Here is a 17931-nt window from a genome sequence, read left to right as displayed (position 1 = left end):
TAGCAGTAATTCATCTTAAAATGCACATGCATTTGAAATGTGTCCATATTTTGATAAAACATCTACACATATACCAGATCTATGTTCTACATTAAAATGTTGAAATTTACTATACTTTATTTTTTCACAGAAGGTTAAGTTGGAACATACTAGACTATTTATTTCATCCTCTGATATTTTAAGATAATTTTTAATAATAAATATAGAAGAATTTAACAAATTGAAAGTTTAAAGTACATTTTCTTTCTTTGGTATTTAAGTCTGTTTCTTTCTGTAATTGTTTCCAACTTATAATTAGTATATTCTACACATTAATTTGATGCTTTGTTCCTTACTGTGCACTTCTTTGATACTAACATCTGTACAATTCTGTACAATATGCACATCTGTACAATGTGTTGAGACCTATTCTTACCATCTAGAATTAAAACCACTTAACTTTGCTATTGCCTTATATCAATGTAATAACCAAACTGGAGATCAAGGACTATACTAGTCTCCTAAGAGACAGCCTCCAATGAGAATAGCTCTAATAAAAGAGATGGAAAGTATGCAAAGGCTTTAAGAGATGAATGTGGATAAAAGAACAAACTGACCCAAACACCCCACAGACAATTCACTAAACTAATACCAGAAGACACACTTAATCAATACCTTTCATTTAAGGTAATTCAAATGAAAGTGCTTTAATTAAGGATGCCAAGCAAGGTGCCAAAGGAAGAGCAATTACTCATGGAAGGGTATGCTAACTCCTGTAAAAAAAAACCCTAAAACTCAGTACTTTTACACAATAAATGTCTGATTATTGCTTAAGGCACAGTCCAGTGTAGAGAGGTGGAGTTGGGGAAGACGTCTTGCTCCATGCAGTCTTGCAGGACTGAGCTGTTCCTGAGGTCCACAATCTTTCAGGTCCTCATCCTCCTTTCCACTGCACTACTGAATGGGGGCAAAGAGGATGTGAGGCACAGAGCTTTTTAGGGACCAGGCCTGGAGTGATGGACATTACTTAATGTTTATTGTCAGAACGCAAGTACATGACCTCCAACCTAACCAATAGTAACTGGAAAACATAGTCTAGTTGTGTTCAGAAAGTTTTCACAATTGATAACTAAATGAAATACAATCCAGTACAGTTCTGGGGCTTAGAAAGACTTATTTCAAAGCTAATAGATTTGGAAGTATGTCCCTAAAAATCCAAAAGTTTTAAATGCAGGAAGACATACTCCAAAAGAACCCACACATTTTCTTGACATGGGGGGTATTTTTTACTCAAGTTGGACTTCTTACCAGGAGAGCACCTTCCTGGAGAGTTGGAGGTAGATAGTATTAAATTTGTTTTCACATGAGGCAAGCTTAAAGTGAATTAGTAACCTGCTTGCTCAACTGATATGTTGAGATTTATGGCTTTATGGTATCTCACTGAATAAATGTTTTTGAAATAAAGCAAGCATAGGTGTTCCTCAAATACCTTGTTTCTTGGCTCATCAGCACAAATAAACCATTAGGACTATCTGTAGTTGTGACTACAGTGGGCAAAAATGAGCTAGAAAATTTTAACAATATTTAGCGTTAGTATTTGAAGACTGTATTCACCAGCTTTTTATCCAATTGTGTTTATGAAGCTGATAATCTATATGCAAATTAGATAGAGTATAAAAAGACAGGTTGTACAGCAAATGATTCCTTTGTATTTTTTGTATAATAACTTAATGTAGATTAGGGCACAGGGATGAAACAGGTACTATATTTCCTCATTCCCAATATAGAAGACTTTTAAAAATGACTATAGAAATTGGGAAAAATAAAAATCCTCAGATATTTGTTTTATAAAGCCCCTGCTATGTGCCAGAAACTAGTCTAGAAAAGAAGGCACAAGTTTGATCTTCCTAAAATGGAAAAGGCATTGACATCATCCTCTGCCTCCTTCCCATCAAAAAAAAAAAAAGACTAGATACAACAAAATAGAAAAAAATGGAAAAATGGGTAATAATCTTAGATATTGCTGGCCTAAAGGTAAACTGGGGAGGAAAAAACACACTCAGGAAGACTATCTCCCTACGGCAATATTTCCCAAAGTACATCAAGGACTATTATTTCACAGTCACCTAGAATACTTGTAAGAAAGCAAAAACTTTGGTCCCCAAGCTAGAATTTAAGTCACCATATTTCTAGAGACTTTTTTCACACTAATTTTGAAAACCAGTGTCTTGAGCCTAACGTAAGTAGCTATGAAAAAGCCATAATCAGTAAAGAAAAAAGGTTATAAGGAAGAGAAAAGGATATTCAATTATGAATTTACTGAATTAAAAGATCCTGCTTAGTGACCCATATTTCATATAATTATTTTATAATTCCAAATGTCTTTGAGAAATTTAATCTTCAATTTATTGTGGGAAAAAAGTAAAATATGATTCTAGATCAACCCATCAATTTTTATTAATCTACCAACATAATATCTAACAATACTATCAATATATATAACTTTCTCAAGAAGTCAGTAAATTGCTCTAAGATCTTATGTGTAATAAATGAAACAACAGAAGTTCTTTGGCTAAAGAAAAACACAAACTGATGAGGTAAGTGGTTCTCAATGGAGATAAATGTTAAGTGTACCAATTAGTTATCTCCATAATTATGGATTTCTTTAAGATTTTGTAAATTTATTTACTTGACACAGAGAGAGAGAGCACACAAGCAGGGGGAGTGGCAGGCAGAGGGAGAAGCAGCCTCCCAGCTGAGCAAGGAGCCTGATGTGGGACTCGATCCCAGGACCCCGGGATCATGACCTGAGCCGAAAGCAGACACTTAACCTACTGAGCCACCCAGGTGCCCCAATAATTATGGATTTCTAATGGAACTTACTAAAAGGGCTAAAAAGGATGCCAAGGATAGTAGACATCCTGAGTGCACAAGGCAACTCCACAAAACAACAAAAATAATTGATCCAAAACCCACGTAACTTTTGAACAACAAGGCAAATGAACAGGTTTTTGTTCATAATTATTTGAGCCTAGAACTTAACTCCATTTTACGTGTAAACACAGAGTAGCTTTGCATGTTTACAACAAACACTGAACTTTCTAGAAATGCAACTATATGTGACTTGAAAATACACCATATACAATTTTTTTAAATCTGTAGCACTACAGTACAAAATCTTTGTGGTAGAAATTACATATTAAAATTACTTACTTGGGGGTTGCCTATTGTTTTGCAACATGGGACTCTTAACATGCTCCCAGAAGCCTACAATCCAATTCTACTGGCTCTAATATTACTGTATCTTTTTCCAATCTGTCATCTATTTCCTAAAATCTATGAAATGACATAGTTTCCAAAGTCTTTTTAAATATCAGAAACTGAATGAATGCCTTGACATGTGGTGGGGCTTCAAGACAGAAAATATATTTTCTGTGACATTTCATCATAATCCTGTCCATATTTTAACCACTCAAAGATCCAGCTCATATTTGAAATATAATACTTCCTCATTTTCTCCATTTCAACAGCCTGTTATTTGTCTTGGCATAAGATCTCCAGTTTCTGACTTACCATCTTGACTGGGTTCAGAGTGAATGAAAGGAGTTTCAGAGACCTCTTCCACTTGGCCCTTTCTACCTTAATGGCTCACTTCTCACAGGTCAAAAAGCTAATATGAGGGTCCACAAGAGACTACATATATTCATTCCAATTATGCACTCAGAGACAGGGAAAATTACCACAGAGTGAGTCTGCAGACCCAATATAATCAATTAAACAGATTTATACCAAAATTCCATTTATTACCTAGTCCCCATAAGTTCCCATTTTTACAAAGGGGCTATGACTCTTCATCTCTAAATGCCAGGAGCACTCCCTAATTTTCAAGATAATTAATTATGAAAAACCATAAAGTTCTAGAGAACATTATTCCATCCCCATTGAGAATCATTGACCTAATAATGTTTTCTTCTGCCCAACCAAAATACTTTGACCTTCACATTTACTGTGTACAAGACAGAAGAACACTTTACTGACTTGTTGGAATTCAGATATTTCCTGGTAATTAGAAGTAGATTAGAAAAGGTCTAATAAGGGCCAATCTGGAAACATGTTTTTTGTTTGTTTTCCTTTTTTTTCTTCATTTGCAGTTAAAATTTGTCAATGGTGTCTTCAGAAATATTAACACAACTTCTTAAGATACATAGTAGCAATATTGAAAAGATTTTTTAAGCAAATAAATTAATGATATTTTGGTGATTAATATCAGTCCAAATACCTTATCCAAAGCCCTTCAGAAGTATCTGTGTTCCTTTTCCCATGACCAATTATCTACTAAATAACTCGAGGTCCCATTGAAGAAACAGTGGAGGAATATTTATTGTGTCTATCGATGAGATGGTATGGGTGCTTCTTCAACTTTATTTGATGGGTGCTGGGACCCAGAGATTCAGATTGGAATCATAAGAGTGAAGATACACAATTTTCCACTGGGACAGCTGACATCAACCTTCTGCTTACTGGTTCATGATTTTTTGCTGGCAATATAAGTCAAACAATAACTTACTTGGCTGTCAGAACTCACTAAGGCATTACCACAAATTCCTGCCAACCAACACACTCTGTTAGCCAACTGGTCTTGCTAACTGTTAAAGTAATTAAGAGTTAGGTGCAACCACTTGTCCTTTACTATTCTGGAATCCTAACATAGCCACTGACATCAGGGAGCCCAGCTGACTGGTAATATTTTCTCTTGTCTACCATGGCCTATAGACAACAGCCACCACTGAGTTTCAAAGACTCCAGAGCTCCCCTTACAATTGTACTCTTCATTGTCTTAATGAAGAAAGTGTTCTGGAAAACCTCCAAGAAAATAGAATCAATTAATGGTCTATGGATATTATGTAATACATGTGTTCCAATACATCCAGCTTCCTGAGTTTTCTGACTCCAATGCTCAAAATTTCCTCAAGACAGTTCCAGCATCTCCCCACCTATTTACTAGAGGCAATCAGCATGCCCACATTTTAAAAAGTCATCAGCAACTACAGGTATATCACTAAGACATGAAATCCTGGATCATAGGAGACTGATACCATATCAATAAATTCTCCCTTCTCCAGTCTTAGATTTCATGCTCCCTGATCCAAAACCCTCAAGGTCCACTCTCATATATACACTGCTGATTCCTGCCTCAGTGTATTTCTCAGACCCTGCAACGTTTTCAGTGATAAGCTATCTCTTACCTATCTACAGCAGAGACTGTGTCCTCCCAGTCATGCTACACTGAGACCTGACACTTGTTACGGATATGGAGACAATAAATGGAGGCAGGGTGCACTCTGGAGGAGGACAAACATCTTTTTATGAAACATAAACATCAGGTGCAATCTTTGCATTGTTGCCAGGGGATGGGAAGCTGCTTTACTCTATCAAATGACGGAAGACTACCACTTCTACCCAGGAGTCTTCAAGGGAATGAATCTAGGATTCGGGGCTCTGAGATCACACTTATAAGTGTCCCCACTGTATGCCTCAATCTCTCATGCCTTCTCATCAGGCAGTGACTCTGGCCTGGGGGAACTGTCACAGCTGATCTTTGAGTTTCATTTGCAGCCAAACTTATGATTAAATCCTGGGCATAATTTTCAACGTACTCTGCTCTCTAGCTGTAGAAGGTAAAGGTCTTCAAATGCTGTCATGAAGACCATGTGATGTTCACAGCATGCCCTGAGTTGATGGAAGGCTCCTTCTTTAAGGCTTTATGGCAGTTAACAAAAACCAGCCAAGTCCACAATCATAGTTACCACCCCCCCCCAACGACTTTCAAGTTCTAAAGCTGCTGCACAAACCAGCACTTCTCCTCCAACCTATACTTCATCCTATCAAACACAGTTAATATTCTCAATAATTATACTATAGCACACCAGGATAACCACTATTCCACTTACCATTAGCATTATAGTGTTTACTGCCACCTGATAAGTCATCTAACTATAACATCCCCTGCTGAAGGTCTGTTACCAAGAGCCACTTTCAGTAGCAACTGCCTGAGTTGGAATTACCTCAGTAGCAGATGTCAAGATAGGATGGGGGTGCTTGACAAGGGCAGTTATCTCAGGAAGCACTGTGACACAGTGGGAAATGTTGGACAAACTCTCACCCTTCATTGGTTCAGGATGACCCACTTGGCATAAACTATCTTACCCTTCCTGGTTATACTGGGCAGAAATATGTACCTCTGGAACTAAAAGAGGAACAAAGATTCTCATACTTTATGTGGAATACTGGAAAGTACAGGAAACTGTCCACTATAGCTTTGGTGAAACTATGACAGCCAAGGGAGTTAGCAAGATACATCATAAGTATCTGCCACAACGTTTTATCAAAACTTCTTTTACCTATTTTTATTTTATTAAAATAAATTATCCCCCCACTGAAGAACACTAGTTTCTATCACAAGGGTTGTTAGAAGGCTGAAGAAAAAAAAGGTAACTACCGACCTTCCTTACACTATTAAATTGAAAAGGAGTGAGAGACCCTGTATTTCACAGAATGCAAATATGTGTTACCTTCACATTGTAAAACTGATAAATTTTACAAAAATAATATACTGTGTTTTGTTTGAAGTCTGCACGTTGCTCCTCAAAAGTAAACAAGTTTCATAGAGAATACCACCTCACTCATTACATATTTATAGTATAGTTCATATCTCCATTAAATCATGTTTTAAGTGACCATTTCTGAGTTCCAGCTGTGGTTTAGGTCAGAGCTAGAACCCTGGCAAGATAAATAATGTAGTACCCCTTTGAATGAACATTTTGGCCCTGTTACTGAAGCCCTGTTCACTGTGTCTGCTCCTCCCCTCTCCCAGCTTACACCACAGGAAATGCATCCTTAAAATGGTCTCCATTTTCTTCCTTGAGCAATTGGTGGGGTGCATGGGAAAAAAAAACTCTAGAAAGGGTGTGGACCCCCCAATTCCTGGGGCCCCCAGGAGCTCCACACTCTATGGACTGTCCAAACTTGAGCAGCAATCTATCAACTACCTCGCTCAAGTCTTCCACGTTTCCAGTTGGTTTCACTCCAGGTAAGCCAGGGTTCCTGTCTCATCTCTCCCTGAAAGCTCTTGTTTCCCTTTAGATTTTTGGCTATTTGTTTACCCTGTAATCTCAATTCTCCAATGATTTCCAGAAAACTCATGGATTTGCAGTTTGTCCAGCTCTTGTTTCTTTCATTGTAAAGGTGGGAGCAATGCTCTTGCCAGCTCTCTATGTCCTTGAGCAAAAGCCTGAAATGCTATAACCCTTTTCATTTTCACTCCCTTGTTCTACTGATACAGTTTCTCCTTCTATTTACTATATTCTCCACCCAGAAAATTTTACCTCCTCCTTCACATTCCAGCTTAAGTATCCTCTTCTCAAACTTTCTTGATCCCTCCAAGGTAAATTAATCCTGCCCTCTTCAGTACTCTGTCAATATTTTCTTCATTCGAAACCATTATAAACTTATTGAACACTTACATTGTGGTACTGATGACATGGTCCCCAAAGAATTTCATTCTAGCAAAGGATACAGGCGAGTGCACAGATAATGCAAGGAAAAAATAGCATATAGGAAGAGAACTAATTTTAGTTTGAGAAGGTTATGAAAAATACACAAGATGTGATGTACAACTATATATTTAAAGTCAAACAAAAATTGACCTGTGAAGATGGAAAGGTTCCCAAGCATTTCAAATCACTGATACAGGAAATTAGTATATTATATTTTGGCTAGTGTCTCCACTGTTAGCCTGAAAGATACTTCCAGCAAAAACTATGTGATATTCATTTTCATTAATAGTACAAGCACTCAGAGCAAGATGGCAGAGGAGTAGGAGACCTAAATTTCGTCTGGTCCCAGGAATTCAGCTGGATAGGGATCAAACCATTCTGAACACCTACAAACTCAACAGGAGATCAAAGAAAAGAATAGCAACAACTCTCTGAACAGAAAAGCAACCACTTTCTGGAAGGTAGGACATGCGGAGAAGTGAATCCAAAGTGATATTCGGGAGGATAGATGGCGGGGGAGGGGGCCTCCATGGGCCACTTCTGGCAAATGATAGAGCAGCGGAGCACAAAATCGGAACTTTCAGAAGTCGGCTCCGCTGAGGGACGTCACTCCAGTGGCTAAGTGGGGGGTGAAACCCTCACTGGGACCGTGTGGTCTCAGGACCCTCAGGGTCAGAGAAAGACCAGGGGTGCCTGAGTGCGGCAGAGCTCCCAGGTATCGGAGCGGGAAAGCGGGCTGCAGAGATAGAGCCGAGGAGCGGGCTCTCAGCTCGGGGTTGCCATAAACTGTGATCCATGGCACAGTCGGGCCACTGCTCTTCCAGCAGGGACCCAACAAGCGGCAGATCCGGGGAGACTCCCCTTCTTCCCCTGGGAGGAGCGGCACGGGAGCGCACCGCAGGGATCTGCTGGGTTTGGAGACTCCACATGGGGTCATGTGCCAGAGACAGAAATGCTCGGTCACAGGCCGGGTGAGCACAGAGTGCGGCCGGAGACCGGGGAGACGGGAGTGATTGACTGCTTTTCTCTGGGGGCTCACTGAGGAGTGGGGCCCTGAGTTCTCAGCTCCTCCGGGGCGGAGACTGGGAGGCCGCCATTTTCACTCTCGTCCTCCAAAGCTGTACCGTAAGCTTGCAGGGAACAAAAGCTCCCGAGAGCAAACCTGAGCAGATGACAGCCCAACCCGGCAAGGGCGGGGCAATTACGCCTCCAGCAAAGACATCTGAGAACCACGCAACAGGCCCCTCCCCCAGAAGATCAGCAAGAACAGCCAACCAAGACCAAGTTTACCGATCAATGAGACTGGCAGAACTCCAGCGCTAGGGGAATACCACACACAAAACTAGATGCGAAATGGTTGAAAGACCTAAATGTGAGACAGGAGTTCATCAAAATCCTAAAGGAGAACACAGGCAGCAACCTCTTCAACCTCAGCCACAGCAACTTCTTCCTAGAAACATTGCCAAAGGCAAGGGAAGCAAGGACAAAAATGAACTATTGGGACTTCATCAAGATAAAAAGCTTTTGCACAGCAAAAGAAACAGTCAACAAAACCAAAAGACAACCGACAGAATGGGAGAAGGTATTTGCAAATGACATATCAGATAAAGGGCTAATATCCAAAATCTATAAAGAATTTCTTAAACTCAACACCCAAAGAACAAATGATCCAATCAAGAAATGGGCAGAAGACATGAACAGACATTTTTCCAAAGAAGACATCCAAATGGCCAACAGACATATGAAAAAGTGCTCAACATTGCTCGGCATCAGGGAAATCCAAATCAAAACCTCAATGAGATATCACCTCACACCAGTCAGAATGGCTAAAATTAACAAGTCAGGAAATGACAGATATTGGCAGGGATGCAGAGAAAGGGGAACCCTCCTACACTGTTGGTGGGAATGCAAGCTGGTGCAGCCACTCTGCAAAACAGTATGGAGGCTCCTCAAAAAGTTGAAAATAGAGCTACCATACGATCCAGCAATTACACTACTGGGTATTTACCCCAAAGATACAAATGTAGGGATCCGAAGGGGTACGTGCACCCCAATGTTTATAGCAGCAATGTCCACAATAGTCAAACTGTGGAAAGAGCCAAGATGTCCATCAACAGATGAATGGATAAAGAAGAAGTGGTATATATATACACAGGAATATTATGTAGCCATCAAAAGGAATGAAATCTTGCCATTTGCATGACGTGGATAGAACTGGAGGGTGTTATGCTGAGCGAAATAAGTCAATCAGAGAAGGACATGTATCATATGACCTCACTGATATGAGGAATTCTTAATTACAGGAAACAAACTGAGGGTTGCTGGAGTGGTGGGGGTGGGAGGGATGGGGTGGCTCGGTGATGGACGTTGGGATGTGTATGTGCTATGGTGAGCGCTGTGAATTGTGCAAGACTGTTGAATCACAGATCTGTACCTCTGAAACAAATAAGACATTATATGTTAAAAAAAAAAATTAAAAAAAGAAAAAGCAGGTGGGGAAGAATGAAGGGGGGGAAATTGGAGGGGGAGATGAACCATGAGAGACGATGGACTCTGAAAAACAAACTGAGGGTTCTAGAGGGGAGAGGGGTGGGTGGATGGGTTAGCCTGGTGGTGGGTATTAAAAAGGGCAGGTACTGCATGGAGCCCTGGGTGTTATACGCAAACAATGAATCATGGAACACTACATCAAAAACTAATGATGTGGGCGCCTGGGTGGCTCAGTTGGTTAAGCAACTGCCTTTGGCTCAGGTCATGATCCTGGAGTCCCTGGATCGAGTCCCGCATCGGGCTCCTGGCTCAGCGAGGAGCCTGCTTCTCCCTCTGACCCTCCCCCCTCTCATGTACTCTCTCTCATTCTCGCTCTCTCAAATAAATAAATAAAATCTTAAAAAAAAAAAAAAAAAAAACTAATGATGTAATGTATGGTGATTAACATAACATAATAATAAAAAAAATAGTACAAGTACTCACTTAATAATTATTTAGTGATTTGAATGACTAGCTGTGCTTCCTAACAAGAATGGTTTTTTTTTCAGTATAAGCACACTGTAGAAAATAATTGCTTTAAGAATGATGATCCTAATTTCATTGCCCTGCACTCAAAAGCCAAATAAATAAAACAAAGAAAAAATAATGAATATAATTCTATCTAGAAAGGCTATCTACAAAATACTGTACAAATTAGTATTCCAATTTTTCCCTTGCTTACAAAAATCATAAACAAGAACTAGGGCAAAATGTACTTTCCTCATTCAGAACTATATAATTTATTTTTCTACTATTTCATACATACGCCAAACCCTGTTACCCTGTATTTCTAAGTGTATAATTGCATGATTTCAATGAATTAAAATACTGCTCTCACTTATCTAGAAATAAAAGTATCTCACAAAAGTACCATATCACATTAGAGATAATTATTATAGATGGTTATATCACTTAAGCAAAAATATAGTACAAATTAAAGTTGTCAGTTTTCACTGATGAAACAATGGAATCTTAGAACAAAAATTAAATATTTCTTGTTTATGACCAGAACCTGATACATAATTCGTGGTAGGGGAGAGGGAGGCAAGAAGTAGTACAAATAAAAATGTAAGGCTCTTGGGCGCCTGGGTGGCTCAGTTGGTTAAGCGACTGCCTTCGGCTCAGGTCATGATCCTGGAGTCCCGGGATCGAGTCCCGCATCGGGCTCCCTGCTCGGCAGGGAGTCTGCTTCTCCCTCTGACCCTCCTCCCTCTCATGCTCTCTGTCTCTCATTCTCTCTGTCTCAAATAAATAAATAAAAAATCTTTAAAAAAAAAATGTAAGGCTCTTGTTAAAAATTTATTAAGAATTTCAAGATGGTGATAGCAGTGCATTAAACCAAGCATGATGCCCTTCTAGGCACTCACCCAAGAAGGTGGCCCTACTTATGAATTTTGTATTCATCAAAATATTAGTAGTATCTCTGTCTTAGAACACAGAACTCTGATTTTAATGCATCGGTATTGAGACCAAAATAGCCTTCATTAATAGGAATTTCCCTAAGATCTTTATCCTTTCACCTCCTTTTTAAGTTTAGAGACTATTGGAGAAGGAATAAAAAATGGTTCTGTTCACCTTCTCTGAAGTCATAAACCTATGACACCTCAGTGGCTAGTCAAAGACATGATCATCTAACTTTAAATGTTTAAAATAATTCTACAGCAAATAATATATTTGTCTTAAATAAAAAGAAACAAAATGATCATTTTCCAAGATTAACAGACTTATTTGGAAATAAAAGTTTTAGAGAATCCTTTATCAATTTTTCATAATTTTACAGTTATTATAGTTAGAGTTGATGGATTTGTGTCAAATACAGTACATTTATACCTAATGTAATATTATATAATTACATTATAATATTATATATATTTAATATTATATAATATTATATATATCTATATAAATTAGAAAAAAATAATGTTTAGATACCATGAGACAACTGCGTTTTGGGGTTAATTTTTTTGAGGGGGAGGGTAAATCTTGAGAATAACAAATAATAAAAAGACAAAAATCAATCATAAAACTATTGAAAGCTGAGTAACAAGAGTGGGTTCATGTCTGGGCGCCTGGGTGGCTCAGTCGGTTGAGCGACTGCCTTCGGCTCAGGTCATGATCCCAGGGTCCTGGGATCAAGTCCCACATCGGGTTCCCTGCTCTGCAGGGAGCCTGCTTCTCCCTCTCCCACTCCCCCTGCTTGTGTTCCCTCTCTCGCTGTGTCTCTCTCTGTCAAATAAATAAATAAAATCTTTAAAAAAAAAAAGAGTGGGTTCATGTCTAGTGAAACAGAGAAAAATAAGGAACCATTTGAAAGGCTTAAATAACTACAGTTATAAAATAATAATGACAGATTCAAAAGAAGGGCAAGAAACATATGATTTATTATTTAACAAGCTATGGAGGATAATCATAAAAATAAAATAAAAATTTAATGTATGTGTTTTCCAAAAAAATTAAGAATGTTTCTTTTTTTAGAGAGATACCAAAGACAAACATATTCTATGGGTTCTGTTAAAGCCTCCACAAAACTGCCATTTTTAAAAGGCTTAACTTTTTATGAGAATTGATAAAATGCAAGTAAACCTAGTTTAAAATAATATTGGTTGCTTAACTAGCACAACACTAAACTTAAAAAGCAAAGCCTGTAATAATTAGTTTACAGCAAAAGTTCAACCCACAAAAGTTCTAAAAAGTCATTTTTACTTACAATTGGCATTGATCACCTTTGATTCCTTTAGTTGTGCAGAAACATTTTCCTGTGTGCATGTGACAAATATTTGCATGGCCACTGCATGTACAAGCTGTAAGTCAAAATGAAAATGATACTGAATATTCTCCATCACAAACATACATCACATTTCATTCAGGGTTTTATTTTTATACTGTGTATTTTCCCCTGGCCATCCATAAACTAGAGTTACCACATAAGTTATTTTTTATTAAAGGGAAGTAAATTCACTTATTTAAAAATTTTGTGAAACTCTTCAAAGTCTTTGGGGTATCCTGAAGTTTAGTATGGATCCAAGTATTATCGCATTCTTCTTTGGGCTCCTTTCCATTTCTCATTTGGTACATCTATTTAATGAAATGATTTCAAAGAGCACAAGAGTTTTGGAGTCAAACAGCTTAGATTCAAAATGTACATATATAATCACCCAGCCACCTTGGGCAATTTATTTAACTTCTCTGCTTTAGTTTATTCATCTGCAAAAAAAAAAAACAAAACAAAAAAACAAACAAACAAAAATAATAATACTTCGCTCTTAGTACTGACGTGAAGATTAAATGAGATCGTGTATTTTTAAATATCTAACACATATCAAGCACTTAATAAATACAGCTATTACTTCTACTACTATTACACTGCCAACAAAAATAAAAATATAATTATATATCATGTAAAAAAGCATGCCTCTTTATTGCCCCCAAATCATCTTATTAGGCTTCTGAGATCATTCTCAGTTTTAATATTCCAGAATATTAATGGAAACATTCCAGGGCATAATAGTTACACACAGTCAATTTGGTTCAGGTGAACTCATTTCATTTTCTTACTCTGCACTCCTTGTTAAAGAGGAGCATTCCAATTATTTGGGACACAAACTCCATACATATTGTATCCAACATCCCAACAATTGGTAGGTTCTATTTCAGCATGCACAATCTCTCCTATATCTGACCCCTCCTTTTCACGTGGTAACCACTGTAACTGGTGGCATAGCATCGTCATTCACCTTCTCTTACTAACACAGTGACATATCTGATCTTTCTACCATCAGTATTTCTAGGCACAATGCATTTTACAATCCTGAGACAATCTAGAGAGACCAGGCCAACCATGCTGCTAGCCCTTTCAAAAACCTTCAGTGAGAACTGTGTCCCTGCAGCCTCCAGCTAGTTAAACCAGTCTCTGATATAAATGAAACAATGTGGCTTTTCCTTGATTTACATACATATATAAAAATTAGTGAGTCACTGGTTTTAATCAAAATATAAAATATTCTAGAACACTAAGTATCTTGCTAATTGTTTATGATTTTTTGCTTTGAAAAATATAGATGATTAATATAAAGTAAATACACACACCCCTACACACACATATGAAGTACGTTTTGGTACTAGGTAGATTCTTAACAACATGGTTTTTTGGCTAAAAGAAATTTCCACATAAAAGTATGACTTTTTTTCTTCCTAAAGAATATTTAAATAAATCAGCATAATTTTCCTTTAAGTTTGTAGAATTAACTATAGAAACCCACGATGCGAGAATTGCAGAAATGAATGACAAGATATAGTATTGCAAGGAATAAAATAAATGAACAGCAAGCAATTATGGGACCCTAAGATATATTGATAACATGTAATTTCATAAATAGTAAATGAATATACCATGATATCTTAATATTAACTTGCAGAGGTTCATATTAGTTTGTCTTATATTCAGAACTTTACTAAAAATAATGATGCACATTAATATTTTAAAACTTAGATAAACCTTTTATTTACCCTTTATGACAGAACTGAATAAGAGTTATGTTTGCAGAGTTCCTTAAAAGAATTATCATTGTATAGTAGCTTTAATAATTCCTGAGACAAAAAAAAAATTGTGTTAAAATACCTTTTAATGTGAGCTCATTTTGAAAGAATTCCCTTGTGGTTCTATACTTCAAGCTAAAATGACACAAATGTATTTTAAATTCAATTGTTTAAAATTTATACTTCTGACAGTGTTGAAATTATTCTGTTGTCAGCGTTTGAGGTCATCTTTTTATGCTGAATAAGCACCTATGAAATCATCATACAGTGGCCTCTTGTTTGGCAAATTTTATATGATGATGATTTTATAGCCTAGACATACACTAAAGGGACACTATGTGGTCACATGTTATTTCTGTTCCCCTACAGTATAAAGTTGCAATATCAACTTATAACCAAGACTGAACAATAAGGATAGGAAAAAAAAAAAGATGCTATAAGGGTTATTCTAACAAGTTGTACATGAAGAATATACCTAGAAACATGAAACCAAAAAGTAGTCATGATTGGTAACACTTGTTTCTACGTCAGTTTATGTGCCAAAGTCCCTTTCATTGCTACATCCTTGCTATCTGTTGAATACCTATAACAATAATTTCTGGAGGTTAGGAAATCATGTCGATTTAATATGCTTTGTATACTTCTAGCATATTATACTTAATATTTAGTAGATCTGCTATACATTATATTTCAAAGGAGTAAGAATTCTGACCAAAGGCAAATGTTCAAATAGCTGATCTAAAATTCTATTCTTCAAACTTACATTTTTTTTTAATTTTTTTTTTATTCTTATGTTAATCCCCATACATTACATCATTAGTTTTAGATGAAGTGTTCCATGATTCATTGTTTGTGCATAACACCCAGTGCTCCATGCAGAACGTGCCCTCCTCAGTACCCACCACCAGGCTAACCCATCCTCCCCACCCCCCTCCCCTCTAGAACCCTGTTTGTTTTTCAGAGTCCATCGTCTCTCATGGTTCGTCTACCCCTCCGATTTCCCCCGCTTCATTCTTCCCCTCCCGCTGTTGAATCTCAGATCTGTACCTCTGAAACAAATAATGCAAACTTACATTTTTATTTACAACTCTAAGCCCAAATTTTCATCAATGTGTGGTTTATGAAAAGGGAAAACTGAATACAGCTGTTTCTTTTTTATATAAACATGAAATGTTGATACCAACAATATCTTACCAATCTGAATTTTCTCATTAAAAATGCAAAAATTACAACTATTGCTATGGACCTGTTGTTGAGAGACTGTGATTTTTTTTTCTACTGAAAAAGTGATAGTTCTCGTAATTAAAAATAGGCCATCAATTGGACATACAGAGATTACTTTTAGTCAGGATATTTGACACCTGTACTTGCCTAAATAAAGAGTGACTAGTAAAACTGTTATTCAGCCATAGATCCAGTATTTACTAAATGGTCTGGGGTGTAAGGCACTGCTCTAGAACTGTAATTAAGATGGCAAACAAGGAGCGCCTGGGTGGCTCAGTCGGTTGAGCGTCCAACTCTTGATTTCAACTCAGGTCATGATCTCAGGGTTGTGGGATGGAGCCCCTTCAACAGACTCCGTGCTCAGTGGGGAGTCTACTTGAGGATTCTCTCTCCCTCTCTCTCTGCCCCTCCACGCCTCTCCCTGCTTGTGTACTCTCTCTCTCAAATAAATAAATAAATCTTAAAAAAAAAAAGTGGCAAATAAGAATCTAGAACTTAAGTAACTGGAACCTTCAAGCAAATGGCACTGTTTCAAGGATTTCAGTAAAGGTTAGAAAGTCATAAAGTGCCAAGAGGGCTGTAATATTTATATTTTATATTCCAAAGCTGTCCAACATATTCAAAAATTGAAAGAAGAAACTCTAACCATCTATTCTAACTATATCCCTGGGTCCAAATCTGGCCCATTTCCTATTTTTGTACAACCCATAAGCTAAGAATGGTTTTTACATTTTTAAAGGATTGTGAAGAAAGAGAAGGAGGTAAAGGTGGAGATAAAGGAGGAAGGAGGCAGATGAGGCAGAGGCAGCAACCATAAGTGGCCCACAAAAAACACAATTTACTATTTAACCCTTTAAAGGAAAAAAAGCATGCCAATCCCTGATCTACAATCACAAACCCTGGAATCACATAATTTGTCAGTTTTCCATTCTGATTTAATTTTAAAAACTGAAACCATATTTAAAACAAGTTAGTTTTTTTTTTCCTAACAGAACAGGGTTAAGCAAAAACATTCAAATATTAAAAATTTCACCAAAATAAATTTTAACTCAACTTCTAGAATTGTATTCTTAATACTCTGTGTTTACTTTTATAAAAGAGTAATTTTAATCTTGTTTCATTATCTTTGATTAAAGAATAAACCTTTAGTCGTATTTTATTTTCTTACTCTAGCTGGGTAGATTTCTTGACTGCTGCTAATAACTACCATTAAAAGTATTTAAGGGTGCCTGGGTGGCTCAGTTGGTTAAGCGATGGCCTTCGGCTCAGGTCATGATCCCGGAGTCCCGGGATCGAGTCCCACATCGGGCTCCCTATTCGGCGGGGAGTCTGCTTCTCCCTCTAACCCTACCCCCTCTTGCGCTCTCTCTCTCACTCTCTCTCTCTCAAATAAATAAAATCTTTTAAAAAAAAAGTATTTAAACCCTTTAAAATTGACCTCTTATACTTTATTTAGTCTGGTTTCCATTCATCTAAAAAAATAGAACAAAATATTAAGATCCTGGGCTATAAATGAGACATTTAAGAATGACACATTACTAGAAGCTATTCACAAAGATTACTACTTGCCTCAAGTTCAAATTCTTAAATTCCAACTGACTGAATTTTTATTGTACCAAAATGAATCTGCATTGTTTTCAATGAGGTTACTTTAAAAGATTGCCTTGAATAGATATTAGATGATGAATCAAAGAATCTGAAAAGATGTTGAGTATTATGTTAAAAATATAAAACATATTTTGTAACATAATAACAATAACAATATTTTATATCTATATGACTGTACTATTTCTGAAGTTTTTTTTTTAAGATTTTATTTATTTATTTGAGAGAGAGAGAATGAGAGAGAGCACATGAGAGGGGGGAGGGTCAGAGGGAGAAGCAGACTCCCCACCGAGCAGGGAGCCCGATGCGGGACTCGATCCAGGGACTCCAGGATCATGACCTGAGCCGAAGGCAGTCGCTTAACCAACTGAGCCACCCAGGCGCCCTGAAGTATTTTCATACACATTACTTCTTTAATCTTTTGCCACACATATTATACCCATTTGACAGAGGAACAACTTCAAAGAAATGAAAAAAAAATACTAACTTTTTTATGGGATTT

At 37.3% G+C, this 17931-nt stretch overlaps 1 protein-coding gene across 1 annotated transcript in view; it reads right to left on the bottom strand.

Annotated features, from left to right (window-relative positions):
• ATRNL1 (attractin like 1) overlaps positions 1-17931 on the bottom strand; it is an 814868-nt gene that overhangs the window by 572321 nt on the left and 224616 nt on the right. Inside the window, exon 20 of the mRNA XM_021699729.1 lies at positions 12772-12865. Within this exon, the coding sequence (XP_021555404.1) occupies positions 12772-12865 (94 nt within the window). The remainder of the gene's footprint in view (positions 1-12771; positions 12866-17931) is intronic.

This window comes from Neomonachus schauinslandi, chromosome 6 (genome assembly GCF_002201575.2).
Source record: "Neomonachus schauinslandi chromosome 6, ASM220157v2, whole genome shotgun sequence".
Classification (NCBI taxonomy): Eukaryota; Metazoa; Chordata; class Mammalia; order Carnivora; family Phocidae; genus Neomonachus; species Neomonachus schauinslandi.
This window is presented reverse-complemented; position numbering and strand designations above follow the sequence as displayed.